Source organism: Trachypithecus francoisi, unplaced genomic scaffold, assembly GCF_009764315.1.
Source record: "Trachypithecus francoisi isolate TF-2019V2 unplaced genomic scaffold, Tfra_2.0 Lachesis_group3, whole genome shotgun sequence".
NCBI lineage: Eukaryota > Metazoa > Chordata > Mammalia > Primates > Cercopithecidae > Trachypithecus > Trachypithecus francoisi.
Window position 1 is genome coordinate 84,252,576 of NW_022681468.1, and position 18,205 is coordinate 84,270,780.

Here is an 18,205-nt window from a genome sequence, read left to right on the forward strand (position 1 = left end):
AAATTACAAAGGAGACATTATAACTGATCCCATAGAAATACAAAAGACCCTAAGAGAATAGTAGGAACACCACCATTCATAAAAATTAGAAAATCTGAAGAAAATTAATAAATTCCTGGAAACAAATAACCTCCAAATATTCAACCAAGAAGAAATTGAAAACCGGAACAAACTAATAATGAGTTCTGGAAAAGAGTCAGTAATAATAATTTTTAAAAACCTGTCAACCAAAAACAACTCCTGGACCGGATGGATTCACAACAGAATTCAGCCAGTTGTACAAAGAAGAACTGGTACCAACCCTACTGAAGCTATTCTCAAAACATTGAGGAGGAGGGTTCCTTCCTAACTGATTCTATGAAGTCAGCATCATTCTGATACCAAAATCCAGCAGAGACACAATGAAAAAGGAAAATATCAGTCAATATCCCTGACAAACTTAAATATAAAAATCCTCCACAAAAATACTAGCAAACTGAATCCAGCAGTACATGAAAAAGTTAATTCAAGGTCAAGTAGGCTTCATTCCTGGGATGCAAGTTTGGTTCAGCATAGACAAATCAATAAATGTGATTCACTACAGAAACAGAATTAAAAGCAAAATCGTGTGATCATGTCAATAGATACAGAGTCAGCTTTCAATAAAGTCCAATATCGCTTTATGATAAAAATCCTCAACAAGCTAAGCATCGAAGGAATATACCACAAAATAATAAGAGCCACCTATGACAAACAGCCAACATCATACTCAGTGGGAAAAAGCTGGAACCATCCTCCTTGGGAACTGGAACAAGAAAAGAATGCCTACTCTCAGTACTCCTATTCAGTGTAGTATTGGAAGTCCTAGCCAGAACACTCAAGAAAAAGAAAAAAAAAATGTACCCAAATAGAGAAAGAAGCAGTCAAATTATCTGTCTTTGCTGACAGTATGATTTGGTATCTAGAAAAACCCTAAAGGTTCTGCCAAAAGGCTCCTAGACTTGATAAAAGATTTCAGTCAAGTTTCAGGATGTAAAACCAATTTGCAAAAATCAGTAACATTTCTATACACCAATAATGTTCAAGCTGACAGTCAACTAAAGAACAAAATTACATGTGCAATAGACACAAATGAAAAAAGAAAATGGGCACAAATAGACACAATGAAAAAAGAAAATATCGGTTAATATCCCTGACAAACTTAAATGTAAAAATCTTCCACAAAAATTGACTGTAATACCCAAAACTATAAAAATCTTAGGAAAAAAACAGATAAATACCCTTTTGCCAATGGCATTGGCAAAGAATTTATGATTAAGTCCTGGAAAGCAATTGCAACCAAAACAACACTTGAAAAGTGTGACCTATGTAGAGTTTGTGCACAGGAAAATAAACCATCAATATAGTAAACAGACAACCTAGGAATGGGAGAAATTATTTGCAAACTATGTATCTGACAAAAGTCTTATATCCAGAATCTATAAGTAACAGGCTGGATGCAGTGGCTCATACCTGTAATCCCCACACTTTGTGTGGCTGAAGCTGGTAGATTGCTTGAAGCCAGGGATTCAAGACCAGCCTGGGCAACATAGCAATAATCTGACTCAAAAAAATAGAGAGAGAAAGAAGGAAAGAAAGGAAGAAGGAAGGAAGGAAGGAAAGAAGGAAGGAAGGAAGGAAAGAAAAGAAGAAAGAAAGAAAGAAAGAAGAAGAAAGAAGGAAGGAAGGAAGAAGGAAGGAAGGAAGGAAGGAAGGAAGGAAGAAAGAAAGAAGAAGAAGAAAGAAAGAAAGAAAGAAGAAGAAGAAAGAAAGAAGAAAGAAAGAAAAGAAGAAGAAGAAAGAAAGAGAGAGAGAAAGAAAGAAAGAAAGAAAGAAACAAAGAAAGAAAAGAGAAGAGAAAAGAAAAGAGGGAAGGAGGGAGGGAGGGAAGGAAGGAAGGAGAGAAAGGAAGGAAAATAAAAAATCAGCTGGGCAGAGTGGCATGTGCCTGTGGTCCCAGCTACTCAGTAGGCTAACGCAGGAGGATCCCTTGAGCCCAGGAGTTGAAGGATAGAGTGAGCTAGGGTCATGCTACTGGACTCCAGTCTGGGCAACAGAGGGAGACCCTGTCTTCCCAAAAAATAAAGAAAGAAAAGTAACTTCAACAAATCAACAAGCAAAAAGCAACCCCATTAAAATATAGGCAAAAGATATGAACAGAGACTTCTTAAAAGAAGACATACATACAGCCAACAAACATGAAAAAATGCTCATCATCACTTAACGTCAGAGAAATATAAATCAAAACTATAATGAGATACCATCTCACACCAATCAAAATGACTTTTGATAAAAAGTCAAAGAATAATAGATGTTGGCTAGGCTGTGGAGAAAAGGGAACACTTACATACTGTTGGTGGAAATATAAATTAGTCCAGCTGCTGTGGAGATTAGTTTTGAGATTTCTCAAAGAACTTAAAACAGAGTTAACATTCAACCCAGCGATCTCATTACTGGGTATATACCCAAAAGCAAATAAAATTTTCTACCAAAAAGACACATTTACCCATATATTCATCACAGCATTATTCACAATAGCAAAGAAATTGAATCAAATCAGGTGCCAATCAGTGGTGGATTTGGATGAAGAAAATGCGGCACATGTACACCATGGACTTCTATGCAACCATAGAAAAATGAAATCCTGTCCTTTGCAGCAACAAGTATGCAGCTAGAGGCCATTATCTGAAAGGAATTAATGCAGAAGCAGAAAACGAAATACTGCATGTTCTCACTGACAGGTGGGAGCTAAACACTAGCTACACATGAACATAAAGATAGTAATAATAGATACTGGGTACTACTAGAGTGGAGCGGGGGAAAGGACTGAAAAACTATGAGGGGGAAAAGGACTGAAAAACTATTAGATACTATGCTCACAACCTAAGTGAAAAGACATTCATAGTCCAAACCTCAGCATCACGCAATATGCCTTTGTTACAAACCTGCACATGTACTCCTGATTCTAAAATAAAAGTTGAAAGAAATAAAATTTAAAAATTAGAAAATAAAAATGTTTTTCTCCTCAAAAAATACACAAGAAATTGGAGTTATGTAAAAATAGAAGAGTAATTTACTTCACTGAGAAATCAGTCACAGAAGACAATATTTTAGACTTTGGAATGCCATTAAGATGCTCTATGGTATTTTTTAGAGCCACTCATCAAGGAGAGGGGAGAAGATCAGTTGCCTCAGGCTTAGCTAGGCTTCATGTGGCCCTGTGCTAGTGAATTCACATGAGCATTAGAGTGGATGAAAGAGATTTCTCGTTTATTAGGTGCTAAAGAAAAAAAAAAATGACTAGAGACTCATACTTAAGATCAGCCTGGATCACATGTCATTAGCTAATTAATCAATGCAAACTAATAGGCAATAATTTTCTTCGTGAAGCAGAAAGTGTGAAAAAGACTTCTTGGTTTCAAATCAAGTTTTACGTTTGTAAGGCTAGGAGAAAAAACTTACAGAAAAGTCCCATTTGAATTATCAACACTCAGAATAGACTGATACATTATGCCAAATTGTGGTATCTCACCTTAAAAAGAACATTAACAGAAGCCCATTTATGGAGAAATTTTAGCAGAATAATGAAGGTAATAAAATATAACATATAAATAAATAATTCTGGGAAGAATTAAAGAGATCAAAAGAAAAGTAAGCCTACATGAACTTAGTAAACCTGGGAGGAGTGCAGCCAGCAGAGAAGAAATGAGAAGACCTTATGGGAGGTATAGAAGACTTAGGATAGGTTGACAATGACACCCAACAGAGCTAAGCAAGCAGCAGTCCCCGTGGGTGGGAGATAGGGTGTATTGAACCAGAGCAGTCAACTCTGTGGCCTAAGATGATGAGATTCTTGAATGATAAGCCTTTCTCACCCAACTTATTTTAGCACAGAGATCATTGCATCCTAAAATTGAAAAAATCAAATAAAAAGAAAAATCTCAGGTGAAATAAGAATCTGGCCAACAAGAATTCTTTTCAAAAGTCAAAACAAACTCCCTCCTTTCTGTGTACTCCGTTTCACTCGTGCCAGCCTGAAATCAGTTCTCCCTTGCACTTCTGATCTATTCCTTGATTCTGCCTGTAGATTTTCTTTTCAAATGTAAGACAACATGATATATTTCATTTGAAATATTAAACTTTACTAGGGTAGGATATTGCTATTATAAATAGTGCTTCAATAAACACACGTGTGCATGTGTCTTCATAGTAGAATGATTTATCATCCTTTGAGTACATACCCAGTAATGGGATTGCTGGATCAAATGGTATTTCTGGTTCTAGATCTCAAGGATCAAGGAATCACCGCACTATCTTCCACAATGGTTGAACTAATTTACACTCCCATCAACGGTATAAAAGTGTTCTTATTTCTCTACATCCTCACCGGCATCTGTTGTTTCCTGACTTTTTAATAATCTAACTGGCGTAAGATGGTATCTCATTGTGGTTTTGATTTGCATTTCTCTAATCACCAGTGATGATGAGCTTTTTTCACATGTTTTTGGTCGCATAAATGTCTTCTTTTGAGAAGTGTCCATATCCTTCTACCACTTTTTGATGGGGTTGTTTGTTTGCTTGTTTGTTTTTTCTTGTAAATTTGTTTAAGTTCCTTGTAGATTCTGGATATTAAACCTTTGACAGATGGATAGATTGCAGAAATTTTCTCCCATTCTGTAGGGTGCCTATTCATTCTGATGATACTTTCTTTTGCTGTGCAGAAGCTCTTCAGTTTTATTAGATCCCATTTGTCAATTTTGCCTTTTGTTGCAATTGCTTTTAGTGTTTTAGTCATGAAGACTTTGCCAATGCCTATGTCCTGAATGGTGTTGCCTAAGTATTCTGCTAGAGGTTTTATGGTTTTGAGTTTTACATTTTAGTCTTTAATGTATCTTGAGTTAATTTTGTATAAGGTATAAGTAAGGGTTCCAGTTTCTGTTTTCTGCATATGGCTAGCTAATTTTCTCAGCATGATTTACTAAATAGGGAATTATTTCCCCTTTTCCTATTGCTTGCTTTTGTCAGCTTTGTCAAAAACCAGATGGTTGTAGATGTGTGGTGTTATTTCTGAGGTCTCTGTTCTGTTCTATTTGGTCTATATCTGTTTTGGTACCAGTACCATGCTGTTTTGGTTACTGTAGGCTTGTAGTATAGTTTGAAGTCAGGTAGCGTGATGCCTCCAGCTTCGTTCTTTTTGCTTAGGATTGTCTTGGCTATATGGGCTCTTTTTTGTTTTGGTTCCGTATGAAATTTAAAGTAGTTTTTTCTAATTCAGTGAAGAAAGTCACTGGTAATTTGATGGGAATAGCATTGAATCTATAAATTACTTTGGGCACTATGGCCATTTTCATGATATTGATTCTTCCTATCCTTGGAAGCACAGAATTATTTTCTTTTTTTTATTGTGCCCTCTCTTATTTCCTTAAGCAGTGGGTTGTAGTTCTCCTTGAAGAGATCCTTCACATCCGTTGTAAGTTGTATTCCTAGATATTTTATTTCTTTTGTAGCAGTTGTGAATGGGAGTTCACTCATGCTTTGGCTCTCTGCTTGTCTACTGTTAGTGTATAGGAACGCTTGTGATTTTTGCACTTTGATTTTGTATCCTGAGACTTTGCTGAAGTTGCTTATCAGCTTAAGGAGTTTTGGGACTGAGACTATGGGGTTTTCTAAGTATACAATTATGTCATCTGCAAACAGAGACAATTTGACTTCCTCTCTTGCCATTTGAATACTATTTCTTTCTCTTGCCTGATTGCCCTGGCCAGAACTTCCAGTACTATATTGAATAGGAGTGGTAAGAGAGGGCATCCTTGTCTTGTGCCAGTTTTTGAAGGGAAGGCTTCAGGTTTCACTCATTCAGTATGATATCGGCTATGGGTTTGGCATAAATAGCTCTTATTATTTTGAGATATGTTCCATTAATACCTAGTTTATTGACAGTTTTTAGCATAAGGGGATGTTGAATCTTATCAAAGGCCTTTTCTGCATCTATTGAGATAATCATGTGGTTTTTGTCATTGGTTCTGTTTATGTGACGGATTACGCTTTTGATTTGTGTGTGTTGAACCAGCCTTGCATCCCAGGGATAAAGCCAACTTGATAGTAGTGGATAAGCTTTTTGATGTGCTGCTGGATTCAGTTTACCAATATTTTACTGAGAATTTTTGCATGGATATTCATCAGGGACATTGGCCTGAAATTTTCTTTTTGTTGTTGTTGTTGTGTCTCTGTCAGGTTTTCATATCAGAATGATGCTGGCCTCATAAAATGAGTTAGGGAGTATTCCCTCTTTTTCTATTGTTTGGAATAGTTTCGGAAGGAATGGTACCAGCTCCTCTTTGTACCTCTGGTAGAATTTGGCTGTGAATCCATGTGGTCCTGGGCTTTTTTTGGTTAATAGGCTATTAATTACTGCCTCAATTTCAGAACGTGTTATTGGTCTACTTCCTCCTGGTTTAGTCTTCAGAGGGTATATGCGTCCAGGAATTTATCCATTTCTTCTAGATTTTCTATTTTTGTGTGTAGAAGTGTTCATAGTACTCTCTGACGGTAGTTTGTATTTCTGTGGGCTCAGTGGTGATATCCCCTTTATAATTTTGTATTGTCTATTTGATTATTCTGTCTTCTTTATTAGTCTGGCTAGTGATCCATCTATTTTGTTTATCTTTACAAAGAAAACAGCTCCTGGATTCATTGATTTTTTGAAGGGTTTTTTGTGTCTCTATCTCATTCAGTTCTGCTCTGATCTTAGTTATTTCTTGTCTTCTGCTAGCTTTTGAATTTTGTTTGCTCTTGCTTCTCTAGTTATTTTAATTGCCTTGTTAGAGTGCTGATTTTAGATCTTTCCCACTTTCTGATGTGGGCATTTATTTATTTATTTATCCCAGAGATTCTGGTATGTTGTGTTTCAAAGAACTTATTTATTTTTGCCTTAATTTTGTTATTTACCCAGTAGTCATTCAGGAGCAGGTTGTTCAATTTTCATGTAGTTGTGTGGTTTTGAGTGAGTTTCTTAATCCTGAGTGCTAATTTGATTGCACTGTGGCCTGAAAGACTGTTTGCTGTGATTTCTGTACTTTTGTATTTGCTGAGGAGTGGTTTACTTCCAATTATGTGGTTTATTTTAGAATTCATGCTATGTGGTGCTGAGAAGAATGTATATTCTGTTGATGTGGGGCAGAGAGTTCTGCAAATGTCTGTTAGGTCCACTTGGTCCAGAGCTAAGTTCAAGTCCTTAATATATTGTTAATTTTCTGTCTCCTTGGTCTGTCTAATATTGACAGTGGGGAGTTAAAGTCTGCCACTATTATTGTATGGGAGTCTAAGTCTCTTCGTAGGTCTCTAAGAACTTGCTTTATGAATCTGGGTGCTCCTGTATTTGCTGCATATATGTTCAGGATAGTTAGCTCTTCTTGTTGCATTGATCCCTTTACCATTATGTAATGCCCTTCTTCGTCTTTTTTTGTTCTTTGTTGGTTTAAAGTCTGTTTTATCAGAAACTAGGGTTGCAACCCCTGCTTTTTTTTTTTTTTTTAATCTTTCCATTTGCTTGGTAAATATTCCTTTATTTTGAGCCTATGTGTGTTTTTGCACGTGAGATGGGTCTGTTGAATACAGCACACTAATGGGTCTTGACTGTCCAATTTGCCTGTCTATGACTCTTACTTGGGGCATTTAGTCCATTTACATTTAAGGTTAATATTGTTATGTGTGAATTTGATCCTGTCATCATGATGCTAAGTGGTTATTTTGCACATTAGTTGATGCATTTTCTTCATAGTGTCATTGGTCTTTATATTTTGGTGTGTTTTTGCAGTGGTTGGTACCAGTTTTTCCTTTCCATATTTAGTGCTTCCTTCAGGAGCTCTTGTAAGGCAGGCCTGGTGGTGACAAAATCCCTCAGCATTTACTTCTGTGTAAAGGATTTTGTCTCTCCTTCATTTATGAAGCTTAGTTTGGCTGGATATGAAATTCTGTGTCGAAAATTCTTTTCTTTATGAATGTTGGCCCTCGCTATCTTCTGGCTTGTAGGATTTCCGTGGAGAGATCCACTGTTAGTCTGATGGGCTTCCCTTTGTAGGTAATCTTACCTTTCTATCTCACTGCCCTTAACATTTTTTCCTTCATTTCCATCTTGGAGAATCTGACAATTATGTGTCTTGGGGTTGCTCTTCTCGAGGAGTACCTTAATGGTGTTCTCTGTATTTCCTAAATGTGAATATTGGCCTGTCTTGCTAGGTTGGGGACTTTCTCCTGAATAATATCCTAAAGTGTGTTTTCCATCTTGGTTCCATTCTCCCTGTCACGTTCAGGTACACCAATCAAACGTAGATTTGATCTTTTCACATAGTCCCATATATCTTGAAGACATTGTTCGTTTCTTTTCATTCTTTTTTCTCTAATCTTGTCTTCACACCTTATATCAGTAAGTTGATCTTCAATCTCTGATATCATTTATTCTGATCAAAGTCTATTATTTCTTTTTTTTTTTTTTTTTTTTTTTTGAGGCGGAGTCTCACTCTGTCACCCGGACTGGAGTGCAGTGGCCAGATCTCAGCTCACTGCAAGCTCCGCCTCCCGGGTTTACGCCATTCTCCTGCCTCAGCCTCCTGAGTAGCTGGGACTACAGGCGCCCGCCACCTCGCCCGGCTAGTTTTTGTATTTTTAGTAGAGACGGGGTTTCACCGTGTTAGCCAGGATGGTCTCGATCTCCTGACCTCGTGATCCACCCGTCTCGGCCTCCCAAAGTGCTGGGATTACAGGCTTGAGCCACCACGCCCGGCCCAAAGTCTATTATTTCTTAAATGCTGCCCACATACCAGGCAAGTTCCATGTTCACAATGAACACTGCTGGTCCCCAAGCTGGACCCCCTTTCCCAGGACAGTGTAGCCATCCCCAGCTACTGTGAATGTTGGCTACTCTTGGCTCACAGTTGCCTCTTTCCCTAGAAAATCGACCTTAGGCAATGAGAGTCACCATTGTCCAGTAGAATATACCTCTACCCCAAGAAACACCACAACCAATGAGGACTTTAGTCTTACCCACAATAGGTCTGAGTAGTCTGGTCCCCTTGCCTCAGGGAGGGAGGGATCAACCCTGTGATACAGTTCAAGCTTCAGAGGTCTCCATGAGGTCAGGCTGGATCAAGACCTCTGCTGGACCATGTCCATGCTTAGCCTTTCCCCTATCTCAACTTGGTTTCCCAAATAAATTATAGAGAGAGAATTCCAAATGCAGTCTCTGCTTTTAAGGAACTCATCCCAAAACAATATTTTATCTCACTGAATCCTGAAACCAATCCTGAAATACATGTATAACTTAATATGAAAAAGGCCATAAGTAACATAACTGATGTTCAAACCAGTACCACAGCCTGAGTTCTTTCCAGAATACCATGATGCCAGAAGGCAAATCATAAAAATGGGACAAAAATTTAAGTTCCTTGATTTCAGCACAACTGTTTGCTCTTCCTCATTGCTTTTTAAATCTTCCTTCCATGACTGGGAAATATTTGTTCAGAGTCTTCACTTCTGCAGAGTAAGAAGTTGTAGCAAATTCTGACTTGGCTTCATCATTTTCATCAGTGACTGTCAATAAAATGGACAGAAATCTTTATTCTTCATTTCCAAGCTTTTCCCACCTTCTGGGCCACACAAATAATGTCATGCCTCTCAGACCACAACTTCATTTTTACAGTAAATGTGATTCTCAAATGTTTTGCCTGTAATTCAAAGTAATATCGACTAAAAGGCCTTATTTCATCAGGCCACAAATACTTTCCCCGTACTTGACATACACTGCAGGGCAAATCTGTGGTGCCTCGTAATCAGGGGATGGAGATATTCATATGATGTTTAGTGTTTCCAACTCTCCAGACAAACATTTCCTGAAGCATTCTCAATTCCACATGGTCTTTGGTATCTTATTCATACAGGTCTTTACTCATAACAAAGGCCCTTGGTGTCTGGATCTCTTTTAGATACTTAGAGACCCTTCTCAAAAAAATGTTAAGTCCTTCTGTGCTGTCATGCTCTGCTGGGGAGATAAGGCACTCTGTAACTAAAGCCAGTGCTCCCTCCCATCTCCAGGCCACACTCAAGTACATAGGAATCAATCAACTGTCCCATCAGGCTCAAGCTGGGAGTTTTGAATTTGATTAAAACTTTACCCCAAAATGACAACATAGACCCTCTCTAATCTTTAGTCTGTGCAACTAATTAGACTTTTTTTAAACCAGTTCTCACCATCTGACTCTAGATCTTCTAGCTATCCATCAGATGTACCCTTACATAACTCAAGAGTGATGTTGCAGTTGAGGCTGGAGATGGAGTTAGGGTTTTATAACTAAAAAAATTTATGACTTACGGGATTTTCAAAGTAGCCTGCTTATGATTTTTCTTCTCTTTGCACTTCTGCTTTGCTGTTTCACTCCTACAGCAATGTCTGTCAAACGCCTTTGGGAAAGAGCGTTTGTCTTAGGAACCATGAGAGCATATCTGTTATTGTATGGAAATATTTTCTTGTCCTTGATAAAAAGAATCATAAGACCAATCTCATAAAGTAAAGATGTGGCATAAAAGTGGACTGGGCATAGATTAAATAAATGTACCTTTTTGTGTAGCAATAATAATTTAATAAAAAGAAAAAAGGGAGGAAGTAAATTTTTAGAAATGATATATATGTTTATGGCATGATTATATTGTCTGTATAAAGTGAATATGTGCACCTTTTTGTATGTCAATAATACCTCAATTAAAATATTTTGGATTTCTTTTGTTGTTGTTTGTGTTTTGTTTTGCTTTGGTTTTTTGAGACAGGGTCTCACTGCATTGTCCAGGCTGGAGTGCAGTTCTGTGATCACAGCTCACTGCAGCCTCCACCTCTCTAACTCAAGAAATCTTCCCACCTCTTCCCTCCCAAGTTGCTGGGACTACAGGCACATGTCACCACTCTTGGCGATTTTTTTTTTTTTTTTTAGACAAGGTCTCCCTATGTTGCCCAGGCTAGTCTCAAACTCTTGGGCTTAAGTGATCCTCTTCCCTATGCCTCCAAAAGTGTTGGGATTACAGACATGAGCCACCAAGCCCAGCCAAAAGAAATTTAAAAACTAAAGTGGAAAGAGAAGGCTAGAAAATATTTCAAATAGACCAAATGATGTCTTTTATTTTCCTTTGGGGTCTCAATTATTTTCAGAATTATGAAAATATTTTCCAAATTAATCAAACCTTCAATACTATTGCTCTTGGTTTTCATTTGCATCCAGAGAGCAAACAGAACTTCATTGCCTTGCTATCTAAGCTCTACATCAGGTATTCCTGGGGTCCAGCAGGTTTGGGTACAGACTGCAAGTGTCTAGGGAGCACTGTGCGCTCATTGCACAGAAGTAGGTGGCTGAATCACTGGGCTGTGAGTCTCTGATGAACAAGGAAATATACTTGCTGGATTTATCGACCTGTGCTGTAAACCTTCCATCTTCTTTGTTACCACTGGAGTATGTGTAAATCAGCAACTGAGGGCCTTTTCTGGAATACTGTCTGTACCACATGAAGTATTGAAAAGCACTGTTGCTGTAAGTGCAGTTGAGAGAGGCAGTGGCTCCCTCTGGAACACTGAGGGGTCCAGGATTCTGCTCCACCTCCTTCTGTTGGCTCCAAACCCCTGTGAAAAAAGACAGTGGTCAGACAGAGAAGAGAGATTGGGTAGTGGACACTTAGTCCCCAGAATTTAAGTCATCTTTTCATGGACCTCCCACTCTCCATAGTCTCCCTTTGTTAGAGGAAAAAAACCACTCATATTTCTACCCACAGGCCTAGAATACACAATAATTGCAAACAATATACATTATGTTCCTATAGAGATGCCCAAAACTTACAGCTTAACTGAAGCCACAGGATCACCAGTAAAACTCTCAAGGATTTCATCATTCTTTTCTGCCCTGGTTCACCAAGGATTCAAACCTTAAACACACACACACACACACACACACAGAGAAGAAGTAATTCAAATGTTTCTCATTTTTCTGCTGTAGGAACCATAAAAGAAATCTGTCTTACCAATTAGAGAAAAGATGTTCTTTTTAACACCTCTGCTCCATCAGTAAGCTCCTCCCTCATCTCTCCCTCTGTCTCGCTCATATTCATGTGTGTGTGCACTTGCAAGTGCACGTGCATCCCCCTCCCCTCCCCACCCCCACCCACAGAAGCACATGAGAGCTTTCCTCAAGGTCCCTGAGAAGACACTGCCATCTTGAGGACTCACAAAAGTGATCAAAGATGTATTCCAACTACAGACCTGTGTTATATGAACTGTTAAAAGTGAAAATAAGACACTTTCATTAAATTCAAAATATACAAGGAACTCAAACAACTCAACAGCAAAAAATAAAAAGGCAAACAATCCCGTTTAAAAATGGGCAGTGGATCTAAACTGACATTTCTCAAAAGAAGACAAATGGCCAGTAGGTATTTAATGGCCAGTAGGTATTAGTGATGTTCAACATCACTAATCATTACGGAAATGCGAATCAAAACCACAATGAGGTATCATCCTATCCTAGTTAGAATCGCTATTATTAAAAATACAGAAAATGATATATGTGATGAGGATGCATAGAAAAGGGATCTCTCAAACATTGTTGGTAGGAATGTAAATTAGTACAGCCACTCTAGAAAACAGTAGGGAAATTTCTCAAAAATCTAGTAATAAAACTACCATACAATCCAGCAATCCAACCACTGAGTATTTATCCAAAGGAAAGGAAATGTGTATTGAAGGCATACCTGCCTCCCCATGTTTATTGCAGCACTATTCACAATAGCAAAGATATTAAATCAACAAAATGCCTATCTACTGGTGAACGGATGAAGAAAATATTGTATAGTTACACGGTGGAATACTATTCACGTATAAAAATGAATGAAATCACGTCCTTTGCAGCAACATGGATGGAACTGGAAGTCATTATGTTAAATGAAATAAGCCAGGCACAGAAAGATAAATATTGCATGAATTCACTCAGAGGTGAGAGCTAAAAAAAAAGAGTTGATCTCAGGAGATAGAGACTAAAATGTTGGTTATCAGAGACTGGGAAGGATGTGGATGTGGTTGGGGGGAATAAAAAGAGTTAATGGTTAGAAACAGAAGGAATACGTTCTAATGTTCATTAGCAGCGTAGAGTGACTAAAGTTAACAACAACACATTGTACTTTCAAAATAGCTAGAAGTGAGGACTTGAAATATTCTCAACACACAGAAATAATAAGTGATGCTCTTGGTAATAGATATCCTAAACACCCTGACATGATTATTGTATATTCTATGCACATAACAAAATATCACATGAACCACATAAATATGTACAAATATTACATATCAATTAAAAATAAAAAGTTTTAATAAAGCTTTTAAGCTATATTAAGAGTTAAAGTCAATGTATGTGTGAGAGAAGCAGAGGGATATATATGTGTATATGAGTTTCCATCAAATGGCAATTCTTATCTAAGTAAGACCACTTATATCTAATAGCCACTTTCCTGAACTAAAAAATCAGACATAACAGATTCTATTATAGAAATCTGAGTGAGATTCTTGCAATTCAAGGAGAATTTCACACTGTATAGCTCTTCTTAATGTCAGGCCACATATTCCTATACTACTCTGTTATATACAAGTTCTAAAGAAATTTCTTGTAACTCAAAATAAGTCTTCCAAGATGAAATGGCCTAAAATCTAGCTGAACAAACATGGCTACAGCCCACAGCCTAAGCAATATTTTTTTAGCAAGGCCAGGAACTGGAGGAGCTTGAACTTTGTCATTTCATTTTGCACCAGTGATGCATCTGTGCCTAAACAGCACTTGCTCGGGTTGGTGCAATTGAGATGAACCTGCCTTTAGTACCTAAAAACTGTCAATAAACCCAGTGTGCCTGTTCATTTGTCCTGTCCCTCTTATTGCCTTTCTTGTATAAAGCTGATATCTAAGAATCAATCTCTAAAAGTTATAGGTTTTGTTCATCCTGACATAACCAACCAACCAAATCTATCAGGGAGCTATCTATGCAAGAAACTCAATTGAGTCTATAAATAAACAAGGACAGACAACTACTCTTCTCTTCTGTTCCACAATGTGCTTTGTGTCCTTTAAGAGGCCAACAATGAAATAGGCTCTTTTCCACTCACAAGCCACGTAATCGGTATTTACCAAAGATGGCTGAGGCTAACCTTTCCCATTCCCACCAACAACTGCCTAGGAAATAGAATGAGGGAGAAGATGCTAATATTGAAATTTGTTTCTCCAAGGGTACATTGCACTTGACAGAAACCATGACCATTTCTCGGTAAATACAAAAACCAGAGGAAAAGTGAAAGCAACACAAGCTGGCAGCCACTAGTCTTGGGTAATGTACTAAAACAAATATAACATCTGAAGCAAAGTCTGTAAGAAGCACCCTTCTTTGTAAGATTTGTAACAAAACATGATACAAATGGGTCAACAGATCTAATGCTGTGGTGGACCCAAGAGCCATATCAGTGGTAGCAAAATGACAGACTTTATACAGCATCAAACCTGTCCTAAGGACCCTTGTTTGCCTAATTATGTCTAAAGAATATATAAAACTCTTTCATATCCCCAAAGGACAGTGTTATGATAATCAACAAATAAGAAAAACCACTGACCTCTCCCCCATTGGTTTTACACCGTCTTCACCTTCCACAACAGTAAATTTTCTAGATATGTCTTGTGAACCTCAGAGTATTGCAAAACAAGACTTCATTTAAAAGAAATTTATCTTAAAATAAATGTTTCTGAAATGGTACTAATTTTGTGTCTATTTTTAAACATTTTAGCTTATATTTTAGGTACAAGAGGTACATGTGCATATTTGTTACATGTGTATATTACACTCAAATGGTGAGCATAGTACTCAATAGGCACTATTTAATACACCCCCTAGTCCCTGCTCCCTTTGGTAATCCACAGTTGTTGCCATGTTTACGTAGGTTCTGTGTTTGGCTCCCACTTATAAGTAAGAACATGTGATATTTGGTTTAACATTTCTGCATTAATTCACTTAGGATAATGGCCTCCAGATCCATTCAAGTTGCTGCAAAGAACATGATTTCATTCCTTTTTATGGCAACATAGTATTCCATGGTATATATGTACCACATTTTCTTTATCCAATCCACCATCGATGGGCACAGAATTTTATTTCACATGTTTGCTATTGTGCATAGCATGGCAATAATAATAAGAAGCCATGTGTCTTTTTGGTACAACAGTCTATTTTCCTTTGCATATATATCCAACAATGGGATTGCTGGGTAAAATGATAGCTCCATTTTATGTTCTTTGGGATATTTGCAAACTGCTATCCACAGGGACTAAACTAATTTACATTCCCATCAACAGCATATAAGTGTTCCCTTTTCTCTGCAGCCTCATCAGTATCTGTTGTTTTATAATTTTTTAATAATAGCCATTCTGACTGATGTGAGATGATATCTCATTGTGGTTTTGATGGATATTTCTCTGATGATTAGTGATGATGAGCACATAACAAGAGAAACTCTTAGACCCTGGCCAGTGGGGAGAGGTGAGGGTCTAATACTCTCTTTGTGTGCTAAAAGAAGTATAGAAAAACAAGCATATTGTCTTCTGAAACCAAGCAGCAACTCTCTGACCTGCTATTGGTCTGTTATCTCCTTCCACATTCCATGAACACAGGAAAACTCTTGTGAATATGGCTCCCGGACTATTCTGTTATATCAGTAGCAACTTTCCAATACAGATTCCCTATCTTCATAAGTATACAAACACAAGAATCAACACAACCTTGTCTCATACTGACAGATACAAATGTATATGCTTCCCCTGATATCTTGACAGTTGGGTTATGTCATGAATGGCTACAGAGGTTGCAAATATTGCAAATACTCACTGACACTGCTCATGTAGTTTAACCAAAGTGATGCCATGCTTATCCAAATCAAGTTTAATAATAAATCCCAAATTTGATTAACCTGTGCATTTAGGGTTATGCCTGGGGAAAGGGGGCATATAACATCTCTGTATTGGGAATGGTAGGGTTTTTTTCTTTGTGGTAATTCAAACAGAGATCAAAATTTCAGTCTAAACTTTCATGTATGAGTTATAACAGATAAAATACTACATGCTAGCTGTCTGTACTTTGGAACTTACTCACATTTGGCTGGATCAAGCATAATTAAGGTTAATACTGCAGGTTGGTCTCATTCTGCTTCTTAGAGTTCTGCTGATAGTAGCCTTAATTAAATGCTATTTGAGACAAATGTAATGCATTTCGTCATGACGTTTTTCACTTACATAAATCAGAATGACTGACAAAGTGGCATACTCAAAACATAAATTTCTAGCAACTAACCCAGTGTAGGACCATGGAGTGGATATTATTGAAAGACAGTCCACCATGAGTCTCTTGTACTCTTAAGTGACCTGATGAGTGTGCCAACAGTGTAACGACATGAGCATTCTACCTGGGTCACTTCTCAGGGTTATGCCAGCAAGCAACCTTGGGATATGAGGTAATGTCTCCCTCTGAGACAAAAAGCAAGCTGGCTAAGTGCTTGTTATAAAAGCAATGAACTTCCTAAGCTCAGAGTTCCTCAGCTGTGACACAATACCACTTCATGCATAGCATCCCTTACTACACATTATCTCATCTTCTGAGGACTTAAAGGAAGGAGAAACTGATGGAAATTCATCAATGTTCATGCTGTTTGTGGTACCATAAATAATAAAAATCCTTTGTCTCTTACTAAGGAGCCCTGTGTTTCTATTGACAGACTCAATGAAATAAGCTTATTAGCTTGTAAGAAGGCACAAAATCTAAGACCTGACAACTCCTTACTAAAGGAGTTGTAAAGATTTGTAAAGACTTAAATTACATGTGAGAAAGCTAAGTTTCTCCAAACTGGTATGAAACAGGCCTTTTATGGAGGATATAATATACGTAGCTGACAAAGGTAAGTTTCTCCAATCTGGTACGAAGCAGGCATTTTTTGGAAGATATAATATACATAGCTCCATATGGTAATTAACCATCACTTCCAATAAAATGCTTGAGCAATTTTCTAATATCCTTTAATGAAATAAAGATTCCTTCTGGGAAATTAGTGTTACAAACTCAAATGACCATTAATCTTGTGAGAAGCTTAATAGCCACTACACAGGCAGTCAAAAGCAGGGTAATTATGCAACTGTCATTTGAAAGTAATAATGATCTTTAGCCAGATTTTTTAAAATCTGGCTTCCCGTAACAATATACAAAGGCTACTTATTTGAATTTGTTTCTTGAGGAGCTTTTTCTCTTGCAGTAATTTGAAATAAACTTTGATATGTGTTCATAATTATTAGGCTTGAGAAGTTACTTTTATACTTTCCAAACATCTTTTAGGTATGTCTTTTTTCTTTTAGATATTTCACTATGGGTTGGTAGTCTTAAGAGTTGACTCAGTCCTTCACATCACATCTGATAAGGTGAGGTCAATTAAGTGAGGAAAGGTTAAGGCCCTGAGTGAATCTATTTGATAGAAGCCACTAAGTACAAAAAGACTGGGTTCTGAGTCTTGGGGTGAGGGCCAGAGAAAACTGAGTTGCTCCACATAATGAAGTAGAGACAATATACATAAAGGTCAAAGTTGCTAGAGGGGGAATGAGAGAGGAAGAGAAAAGGGAGAAAGAGAGGAGGGCCAAACAAATTTCATTCTTTCATTCATTCAGTAGATATTTTGACTGACTACTATGGACTAGTCATTATTCTAGGCACTAAGAATAAAGCCAGGAAGAGAAACTCCAAGATGATCGATTAGACGCAGCCAGAGCTTCTCCTACCAATAAATCAGACCATCAGGAAGAATGGCATTCTCTGGGTGTATCTTCAGAAAGAATGCATTAAGAATGGGTGGAGAGAAGACTCAGACCCTGGACCAAAGTGAGAGGAACCTGGGAACCCTGCACAGGGTTGCCAAGCACTGGGACTCATTCATGATGCCCAATGTCTCCCGAGGAAAGGCTGAATTAGATAGGCAAGCATTTATTAACTCCTCCCATGGACCTCTCGAATCCTGACTGCAGGAGACTCCACGAAGCCCATAGAAATTTGAGTTGGCAGGGAGAGCTACTTGGAATGCTAGAAGTGACAGGAC

General features: G+C 37.7%; 3 gene segments (V, D, J or C); all 3 read right to left on the reverse strand.

Moving 5' to 3' along the window:
- The window catches only part of LOC117070008, a 677,437-nt gene that overhangs the window by 612,108 nt on the left and 47,124 nt on the right, over positions 1-18,205 (reverse strand).
- Positions 1-18,205, reverse strand: part of LOC117070016 — a 705,780-nt gene that overhangs the window by 583,182 nt on the left and 104,393 nt on the right.
- On the reverse strand, positions 11,243-12,064 carry LOC117070022. The segment is given in 2 exon segments: positions 11,243-11,677; positions 11,892-12,064. Coding segments are annotated over 2 exon segments (405 nt in total).